Source organism: Pygoscelis adeliae, unplaced genomic scaffold (assembly GCF_000699105.1).
Source record: "Pygoscelis adeliae isolate BGI_AS28 unplaced genomic scaffold, ASM69910v1 Scaffold307, whole genome shotgun sequence".
Lineage (NCBI taxonomy): Eukaryota > Metazoa > Chordata > Aves > Sphenisciformes > Spheniscidae > Pygoscelis > Pygoscelis adeliae.
In genome coordinates, this window is record NW_008825110.1 from 987 (window position 1) to 11,973 (window position 10,987).

Consider the following 10,987-nt stretch of genomic DNA (forward strand, 5'->3'; position numbering starts at 1 on the left):
CTGACCCCTCCTCTTGTTCCGCCCCCCTGCCGCTGCCTTCTCTCGTTTGCCGCCACCGCAGCTCCCTTCTCTTTTTTTGTACCACCTCTCACTGCCCCCTACCCTGCTTTTTTGCCATCACTTCCGCCTTCACGTCTTTCCCCCGGGGTTCCCCATCCGCCTTCTCTTTGTTACTGCAGCCTCCTCGTTTATGGGTTCTGCCTCTTCCTCCGCCTTTTCTCTTGATGGCCCTGCTTCATCTTTACCCCTTACTAAGTCATCTGATTCTTTTGTGTACTTATTCTTGTGTACAGGGGCAACTGATAGTGGCACAGATTGGTTTTCTGGTTGAGCCGCAGTGCCTGTTGTGGGGGTTGGAGTAGCCGCAATACCTGTCATTTTGTCGTCAGACCCAGAGACCTTCTCTTCCCCTTGAGGGTACTGAATAGTGTTGAACAGGGCTCGGTAAGCATGGGCCAGGCCCCAGCACATTGCAGTGATTTGTGTCTCTCTGGAGTTGCCAGGGTGACAGCATACTTTTTCCAAATATTCTACTAATTTTTCAGGAAGGAGACGTAGGAATAGGAACATGGTGGTTTGAACATCCCAAGGATATTTAAAGTTTTCAAGAGCTGTTGTAACCAGCCTGAAGGAGAAAGCGAAGGTGAAGGGGTGGGGGAAAGTGTCCCTCCCGTCTTCCCCCTAGATTGGTTCCCCAAGGAGAAAAAGTAAAGTGTGTAATTGTTAATAATTTCTAAAAGGTGTCTCCTGGGGTGCGGAGATGACAGCAATGCCGAGTACAAGTACCAGATTAGACTCATGACCAATAATTTTATCATATCATAAACCAGGCTTACACAGTTCAGAAAAATGATATCCTTGATCCAGCTCCGAGAGGTGATAAACAGCACAACAGGGAATATATACTGCATGTAAGGCATTACATAACACAAATTTGAGAGTAAATTAATCAACATTGTGACCAGCGACTATTAAACCAGTATAATGAATGCTTATGACAAATTTGGCTTAACACACTCTGGTCATATCTGTCGCTATCTCAACCCTTCGTGCCCCACATTGGGTGCCAAAAGGACTGTTGTGTTTTAACCTGGAAGGCAGCTAAACACCACACAGCCCAGTCCCCTCTCACCCTGGTGGGACTGGGGAGAGAATTGGGGGAAAAAAGTAAAATTCATGGTTTGAGATAAAGACAGTTTAATAGGACAGAAAAGGAAATGAAATAATAATAATAATAATAACAAAATGATAAAAATATGCAAAATAAGTGGTGCACAATGCAACTGCTCACCACCCGCTGACCAATGCCCAGCCAGTTCCTGAGCAGTGGTTGCCACCCCCCAGCCAACGCAGTTTATATACTGAGCATGACGTCATATGGTATGGAATATCCCTTTGGCCAGTTTGGGTCAGCTGTAAAGTCCTTGACTAGTGTAAGCACTACTTAGCAACAACTAAAACAGCAGTGTGTTATCAATATTATTCTCATACTAAATCCAAAACACAGCACTGTACCAGCTACTAGGAAGAAAATTAACTCTATCCCAGGACACTCTTCCGTTGCGTCCTTCTAATCCTCCTTTGCCTCTTCCATTGCCTCCTCTGTTGCATCTTTCTTTTCCTTTTCTGCCTCCTCCATCACCTCCTCTGTCACCTCTTTCATCACTTCCTTCTTCTTCTCTTCTGCCTCCTCCTTCGCCTCCTCCATCGCCGTCTCCTTCTCCTCTTCTGCCTCCTTCATTTCTTCCTTCTCTTTTTCTGCCTCCTCCGTTGCCTCCTCTGTCACCTCCTTCTCCTCTTCCTCCGTCACCTCCTCCATTGCCTTCTCTGTCACCTCCTCCGTTGCCTCCTTCTTCTCCCCTTCTGCCTCATCTTCTGCCTCCCCCGTTGATTCCTCCAATACCTCCTTCGTTGCCCCCTCTGATGCCTCCTTCTTCTTCTCTTCTGCCTCTTTTCTCACCTCCTGCTTCACCTTCTTCCTCGCCTCCTCTGTTACCTTGTTCATTGCCTCCTCCATCGGCTCTTTCTTCTCCTCTTCTGCCTTCCCCTTCGCATCCTCCAACACCTCCTTCATTGCCTCCTCTGACGCCTCCATCTTCTCCTCTTCTGCCTCCTTTGTTGCCTCCTCCTTCACTTCCTTTGTCACCTCCTCCTTCACCTTCTTTGTCACCTCCTCCGTTAGCTCGTCTGTCGCCTCCTCAGTCTCCTCTTCTGCCTTGTACATTGCTTCCTCTGTCGCCTCGTCTGTCACCTCCCCCACCACCTGCATCTTCTCCTCTTCTGCCTCCTCTGTTGCCTCCTCTCTTGCCTCCTCTGTTGATTCCTCTGTCACCTCCTTCTTCTCCTTCTCTGCCTCCTCCATCACCTCCTCCTTTTATTCTGCCTTCTCTCTCACTTCCTTTGTTGCCTCCTCCATTTCTCCTTCTTCTCCTCTAATGCCTCCTACATTGTCTCTTCTGTCACCTCCACCGTTGCCTCCTCTGTCGCCTTCTTCTCCTCTTCTGCCTCCTCCATTTCCTCCTCCATCACCACCTTCATTGCCTCCTTGTTCTCTTCTGTCTCCTCCGTCACCTCCTCCATAGGCTCCTTCTTCCCATCTGTCGCCTCCTCTTTTGCCTCCTCTGTTTCCTCCTGCTTCACCTCCTCTATCACCTCCTTCTTATCCTCTTCTCTTTCCTCCATCACATGCTCTGTTGCCTCCTCTGTTGCCTTTTTCTTCTTTTATTCCTCTGTCACCTCCTCCTCTGTCGCCTCCTTAGTCGCCTCCTCCATCACCTCCTTCTTCTCATCTTCTGCCTCCTCCATCTCCTCCTCCATCGCTTCCTCCATCACCTCCTGGGTCACCTTCTCTGTCACCTTCCCTGTTGCCTCATTCGTCTCCTCTTCTGTCTCCTCCGCCGCTTCCTCCATCACTTCCTCTGTTGCCTCCTTCTGTTACTCTTCTGCATCCTTTGTCATCTCGTCCTTCACCTCCTCCATCGCATCCTCCTTCTTTTCTTCTGCCTCCTCTGTCCCCTCCTCCATCATGTCCTGCTTCTCCTCCTCTGCTTCCTCAGTTGACTCCTCTGTTGCCTCCTCCATTTAGTTATTCTTCTCCTCTTCTGCCCCTCCCTCGCCTCCTCCCTTGCCTCCTCCATCGCCTCCTTCTTCTCTTCTGCCTCTGCCATTGCCTACTTCTCTTTTTCTGCCTCCTCTGTCGCCTACACCATTGCCTCCTTATCCTCTTCTGCTTCCTCCATTGCCTCCTCCTTCTCCTCTTCTGCCTTTGCTATTGCCTCCTTCTTCTTCTCTTCTGACCTCTCAGTCGCCTCCTTCTTATCCTTTTCTGCCTCCTCTGTCACCTCTTTCTTCTCCTCTGCTTCCTCCTCTGCCGCCTCCTCCATTGCCTCTTCCATTTCCTCCTTCTTTTCCTCTTCTGCTTCCTTTGTCACCTCCTCATTAGCCTTCTTTATTGCCTCATCCATCGCCCTATCCATCGCCTTCTCCATTGCCTCCTTTGTCGCCTCCTTCTTCACCTCCTCCATCACATCCTTCTTTTCGTCTGCCTCCTCCAACCCTCCTTCGTCGCCTCCTCCATCAGTTCCTCCATCGCCTCCTTCTTGTTTTCTTTTGCTTCCTTTGTTGCCTCCTCCATCGCCTCCTTCTTCTCCTATGTCACATCTTCTGTGATGCCCTCTGTCACCTCCTTTGTCACTGCCTTCTTTTCCTATTCTGAATCCTCAGTTGACTCCTCTGTAGCCTCCTTCTTTTCCTCTTCTACCTCCTCTGTCGCCTCCTCTGTTTCTTCCTTCTTCTCCTCTTCTGCTTCTTCTTCTGCCTCCCCCTTCACACCCTCCAACACCTCCTCTGTCACCTCCTTCTTCTCTTATGCCTGCTCTGTCACCTCCTCCTTCTCCCCTTCTGCATCCTGTTGATGAGTGTCACCCAGGCAGGTGCTCTGTCCTCATCCCTGTTCCCATCCCCGTCCTCATCACTGTCCTTGGTCCCCACAGCTGCTCTATCCCCACAAGTGCTTTGTCCTCACCCCTGTCCCCTCCCCTGTCCTGTCCCCATCCCCAGTGTCCCTACTTGGTCCCTATCTGGCAGGTCACCTGCCCACCCTACCCTTGCTTTATCAAGTCTCTCCAGCCTGGGAAGAGCTGGTTGAAAGGCACCCCATCTGACCTAAGAGCATCAAGTCCCCAACTGCTGGAGGCCAGGAGAGTGTCGGAGAAAGGGTTTTGCATCTTCTGCTCTTTGCACCTTCTGCTCTTTGCATCTGTAATCGACAGTCAGAGACAGGCTCCTGGCTCACAATGTTCCAGTGCAGTGGTCTCCAAAGTGGAGTGCATGCATGCACTGGGGTGTGGGAAGAACGCACTAGAACTTCAGTAGTATATGTATATAATTATTAACTACTAAATATACATATACTGGGGGTGTGGGCTCAAAAAATGTTTGGAGACCACCACAAGACCCTTACAGATATTTGCTGTGGGGACTGAGGACCACGATACACAAGTGGGGTTACCTACAGCCTTACCCCAGCTCCTCCTGAACCTTCACTCCTGTTCTGGTTCACCAGTGTGCGCTGGGAGCAGTGCCCTAGCAGTGTCTGGTGGGCTAGCAGACAAGGGGCTAGGGAACTGTGCAACCATCACAAGGAAGTCTTCTGAGCCAGGCACCTCCTTTTATTTACTCCTGGCCCTCTTACTGAGAAAGGGAGGAGAGGGAGCAGGTCCCTAGGGAGGAGGTTCCTGCAGCAGTGGAGCAGAGTCCTGTTTTGCTCCTGCTAATGATGAAGTTATCACCTCACTGGTACTGTGACAGCTTTGATGGTGACAGCTATGGTGGTGGGTCAAACAGTGATCAGAGACCACAGGCACAGAGCAACCAGGCCATGAGGGCAATAGCTGTGACCAATGATCACCAGCCCTCCCCTTCAATTGCTCAGGGACACCTGAGACAGGTGGCCAGAAAGAGCTAAAGGGCTGCCCTTATGCAGCCCTACAAATTGCTGGCTCCTGCAGCTATTGTCTTTTGTCTCGCAGTTTCATCAGAATCCACTAACTTATGGACAAGCTATAGACCAAACCACCAAGCTGGAAGGTATAAAACAAAACATTAGCTTACCCAAAAAGCTTTTGGAGTCAGAAGCAGCTGGACTGCTGAGGCGTTCATGCTTCCTGGTGTGATACAGGGGACACCCACACCATGATGGAGGAAGACAGCTGACCACTCTCACCATTGGCTAGGTACTAATTCCTTTTTTCTCTTTTTTTTTTTTTTCGCTCACAGGTGCATGAATCAAGAGTTAGGGGTTATAAGTTATGAAACGTTATGACCTGACTGGTGAATAAGTGAATACATGATAGGCTAGTCTGGGCCAAAGGGGTTTGAGCCCCGGTTTGTCATATTCATTTCTTGTATAAGTGAACTAATTCAAGGGATGACAATTGAAGTAGGACCATGGGTCAGAGGGCCCACATGTCCATGGTGCCAGCAAGTGGAGAAAGTGAAGGTATGTGAGTGTATGATCACTGGTGAATACCAAGCTGGAGTAGTTGCTGAGTAGGTGAAGTGACCTGAGAGTCAAGTGTGTGTGTCTGTCTTTGAAGGCAAGGCCACTGATGGAGTTTACTACCAGAGTGACCAAGAGGTCCTGACTGACTGCTGGAGAGCTCTGTCTGTGTGTCTGTATGTGAATAAGGAGGTCTGTACTGGTAACTGGAGATGGGTTGCATGTCTCTGGGGTTCATATATGCCAGCAACTGGGGAGACTGGGATCCAGGGGCCAGCTGCTGAGTAGACTGTGTAGGCCCAGCTACATGAGGGATCCAGATTTTATACATGTAACAGACCTTCATCCTGATCTGCCAGAGAGGTGAACAGGAGGCTTTTGGTGTTTGTGTGACTACTGAGTATGTTTGTCTGGGCTGATCTGTGTGGTTGCTATAAGTATTTGTGTACATATACGTACATGTATATGTGTTGTACAAATGTATACACATTGTGTTTGTTCCAACTGGGAATATGTTCTCAGCCTCACTACTGTTTGGATCTGGGAGCATGGAACTTGCAGCATCCTCATCTTTTCTGGGGTACCAAATTTGCCCCACGGCACAGTAGAGCCCTACTAATTGAAAAAAGATAAAAAGAAAAAAAGGTTATTTGTTGAATAGGATTGATAATAGGCAGATCAGGGTAATGAGAATCAGTTTGCAAGCTTCATTTTTTCATAAATTATGAAGATCTAGCTTTGTTTATAATTGCATTACTGCACTGCTAAGACCTAGGGAAGGAAAATGAAAATGGAGCATTCAAAGACAATGATTTACGGGGAAAATAAAGGTAATCTAATTGACATTGAAACAGCTATAATATTTTGGAAATACGTAATGCATGTGTATGGTGTGAAGTCTTCAAATTCATTAGAGATTTTCCTCTTCTTTCTTTTCTTCACTCTCTTAGCTGCTACTTTATTCTTGACATGGATTTTCTCAGATAGTACTTTGTTCGAGTTAATTTGAGAAGCTTGACAAAACTCACAATTATACCCCTGACTGCAAAACTCTAATTCACTGGGTTATTTTTTTATTATTATTTATTTATGGGGTACATGAGAGCTACATGCTAGCACAGGCAGTAATTTTACAGTCAGGACTTGCTAAGGCGGTGGAACTGTCTTTTTGTGGAAATCTGAGTGCTGGTACAAGAAATGCCTTAGAATAGCAGCCTTGCTGTTTGGCACTGATCAGAATGTTTTGAGACGCTAGAGCTTGCCGTCTCCAGCACATAAGCATTAAGCAAGTAAAGGAGCTGCAGCAATATCCTTGGCCTCTCAGAACTTCTCTCTACTAACAATAAATTTGATTAAACAATATGCATGGATCAGAACCTGTCCCAGAAGAAATTACTATCTTTTCAGCTCTGTGTATGCACATCTCTTCAAGAAAGTGCTGCATAATATAAACTTTAGAGATCCTGACCCAAACTACTATAGTAAGATGCGAATATGCCAGATTTTGCCCTCCCCCATGAAAACATATGTTTAGATCTACAGTGGTGATCCCTCCTTCCCTCAGTTTAGCTAAAAGCAAAGATTTACAATTAAATGCACAAGTCATTTACGTTGTTCTTAAACAAGCAAAATTTTTCTGGTTAATTTATACATATACATACAAGCAAGCATAGAGGCACAATGAAAACAGATCTCTCGGAGGTACAGGGTACTCATATCTCCAAGCCATGCTAATGAAACTCTCATTGGCAAGTCCAATAGTTACAACTGTTGTTGTTAATGACTGTACAGAAATGTCTGTATCAGGTCATGAGCAAATTATTACATTGGAGAATTTGTATTTTTAATTATAATTATGAGAGAAGTGTAGCATTTTAACAGCATAAAGAAAGAACTTTTTTGCCCCAGTATGTTGTTCATTAGTACGTTTCACAGTTTCTAATTCTGCCTCTGTCAGTAACCTTGTACTACTCTAATGATCCTCGAGTAAATAACATCACCCTTCTCTGCGTGTATCCTCCTGCCTTTTTTGTGTGTGTGTCATAGCTGTACATACTGGAGGCTTTAAGACAGGGACTACTTTACAGTAGTTATTTTCACTTTGCCCAACATAAAAGAAATCCAATGGGATCTTTATAGCAAAAAGTAGTACTGAAGTGTTGTGCCCAGACTATGCTTTGAGCTCTTTGCCAATGAGGAGACTATTTCATAGAATCACAGAATAATTTTTGCCTGAAGGAATATCCGGGGGGGTCTCTGACCCAACCTCCAACTCAAAGCAAGATCAGTTTTTAACCTAGAAGAGGTTGCTTAGGGCCTTGCCCAGTTGATAGTCGGAAACCTCCAAGGATGGAGATTCTACAGTCTTTCTGGGCCACTGTTCTAGCTCTGTAGGACCCTCAAGGGCAATTTTTTTTCCTTATATTCCTGCAACTTGTAGCCATTCCCTCTTACTATGGCATGCACTGTCTCTATTTCTCTACATCCACCTTTTTAGGTAGTGAAAGAGTGCAATTACACTCCCCCCCACCTGCCCTTAGCTTTCTTCTCTCCAAGCCAAAGGAAAACAGCTTAGATTCTTCTTGTATGTCATATGCCACCTAATCATCTTGTACACTAATCAACTTGTTGGCCATACACTGGAAATTCTCCAGGATGTTAATACTACTTTTGCATGGAGGGGGAGGTATGAGCAAAACTGGACTTTAAGCCCTTTGCAATAGTCAGTTCTCTGTAAGAAACAGAAGGGGGTACTCAGTAACACAGGTCAAACAGAAAATGGGTAGAAATGCTTTTTACTAATGAAATAGGAAAAACATGTACAGGTGACCTAACAATGATAAAAAGCCTATGAGCAATGTTGCACTTAATTATAGGAGGAACAGTTAATTTTGTTTCACTATTTTTACATGGTGCAAAATAAATTTAACTATTTTTCTTAGCCTAGAAGGCAGAGATAAGAATCATTTCCATTTTTTCTCTGCCTGGTCCAGAGATTGAAATAATTGTAGAGTGCTAGTGCCCTGGAACACAGTGAGGCTTTTATGTACAAATGATAATTACAAGCATCTTAGCATACTTGCTTCTTTCTATAGCGTGCTCTTGCTGACAAGTAACATTGGTGTTTGAAATGCATGAGAGAATGGGCAGGTCCAAGTCACAATTCTTTTGTAGTTGTGCAATCATTTTCATTAGTCAAGATGATAGAATTGAGTAATTTACTAAATCTGCAATTACTGTTGCTGGCACACAAAACTAAATCATTCCATGAAACGCACATCAAGTGCCATGTCCAGGAGCTTTGCCTTGAGATGTTTTGTATTGATTTAAAAAGATATCCTCTTGGATGCACCAGTGGCTGGTTGGGAGGAGCACATGTGCATTTTCCCTGCAGCTGTTCCAAGGGAACCCGTATCTCTAAAGGACAATGCAGGTAAGCTACCAGGTCACTTATGACAACTGAAAGCTAGAGCTTTCAAAAAATTATGGCCTGGAAATATGATTCCTTACTGAAATCAAGGGCTAGATCAATTCTAGTGAAACACAATATAACTCTGGGTCATTAGTTTGGCACTTTAGTTCTTATGCTACTCACACAGCCTCTTCTTATGTCTGTGACTGATCCCTCCTCATTAGCCAGTTGTCTTGCTTTAGATCAGCAAATGAATGTGGTATTGAAATGTTCTGGATTTCAATACAATTTAAAGGTGAAACCTTCAGGCTTTGGTGGACCTGACACTTAACATTGATTTCTCAGTTCCTACAAAGGTATAACATGTCATTTTATGTTTGTAGAGCTAGAAGGGACTCTTCAGGTGCAGTTGAAATTTTATTATGGTGTGTAAATCAGCAGAAATGCTAGGAAGATTTCCAGCAGGACAAATCTCCTAAACTTCTGATTAATCCAGAAAAGTATTCTGGCTTTGTGAGGTCTTTCCACTATTTCTTTTTCCCAAAAAATAGTTTTATTAACTTTATAAGGACTATGAAATAAAACCTAGACACTTGCCGCCTTCAAGGCAGTGCTGATATTAGTAAACAGCTATAAATCAATAATGCCTGTCAGGCAGGCACAACTACTGAAGCAAGTATATACTTATAAACCTTTACCTGTATGCATGTCTATACATATATTTATGTGAGGTGTTACTATTATGACACTCAGGAAAATGCTTCCAGGAGTGGGGCTAGTCAACAACAAAAGTCTCACTTCAAAGATGATTCACATCACAGAGTCTGGAGTCAGCCAGGCTTCCCCAGCAAGGGTCCGGTCTGTCTGGGAGATCTCAGGCAGGGAAGCTCCTGCAGAGAGGTTAATTTTGCATAGGCAATGAGTTATTTTTTTATACCTTTTTGGTGTAGATACATAAGTGGGCATAGGACATCAGTGCCTAGAATAGTTGTTGCTGACTCCTATTTTCCTGGAAGGTCAGTTCTTTATCACAGTTTCTTTGTCCTGCATCCATCAGGGTCTCTTTGTTCTGCCAACTGCCCCTCATCAAAGAGGTTTTGGCTGAACTTATCAGAGGTGTCTCAAAGGAGATATTCTTCTTTGTCGGTATGTTTACCAGGTCACCTTTGTAGTGGCTCCTGTAATCGGGATGGTGAGGTGTTACTATTATGACACTCAGGAAAATGCTTCCAGGAGTGGGGCTAGTCAACAACAAAAGTCTCACTTCAAAGATGATTCACATCACAGAGTCTGGAGTCAGCCAGGCTTCCCCAGCAAGGGTCCGGTCTGTCTGGGAGATCTCAGGCAGGGAAGCTCCTGCAGAGAGGTTAATTTTGCATAGGCAATGAGTTATTTTTTTATACCTTTTTGGTGTAGATACATAAGTGGGCATAGGACATCAGTGCCTAGAATAGTTGTTGCTGACTCCTATTTTCCTGGAAGGTCAGTTCTTTATCACAGTTTCTTTGTCCTGCATCCATCAGGGTCTCTTTGTTCTGCCAACTGCCCCTCATCAAAGAGGTTTTGGCTGAACTTATCAGAGGTGTCTCAAAGGAGATATTCTTCTTTGTCGGTATGTTTACCAGGTCACCTTTGTAGTGGCTCCTGTAATCGGGATGATTAAGCAGCAAAAATAGGTGCTGGCTGAAAAGGGGAAGGGAGCTTGGACTGGAGAATGGTAACAAGGCAGGCTTCATTGACAAGGGGACAGTCCCACAGTACCTGAACAAGGCAAGCAGAGGAGATCCGGTGACAGCAGTCAGGTTCAGCCAACAGTTCAGATCACCAGAGAAGTCCATAATGATGAGGAAAGTCTGAGGTCAGGCTAAGAAGTTTAGTTAGTCAGTGAGGGTCTAGATCGCATATGGAGACTGGAACCAGAGTCTGTCACAATCCAGTAATTGCCAGGCAAGTCTATACTGAGAAGGCCAGTCGCAGATGAAGCCAGGAAATCAAGTCCTCAGGTCACAGTTTGGATCAATGGTGTACAAGGCACGGCTGCAAATGCTGCTGCAGTGTAGCTCAGGTGGGAATAA

The 10,987-nt window shown here is 45.3% G+C and overlaps 1 protein-coding gene across 1 annotated transcript; it reads right to left on the reverse strand.

Annotated features, from left to right (window-relative positions):
* Positions 1-129: 129 nt before the first annotated feature.
* On the reverse strand, positions 130-5,160 carry LOC103920229 (uncharacterized protein PF11_0207-like). The gene is given in 6 exon segments (XM_009327914.1): positions 130-420; positions 1,775-2,365; positions 2,464-2,671; positions 3,205-3,320; positions 3,683-3,823; positions 5,113-5,160. Coding segments are annotated over 6 exon segments (1,395 nt in total).
* Positions 5,161-10,987: the final 5,827 nt, after the last annotated feature.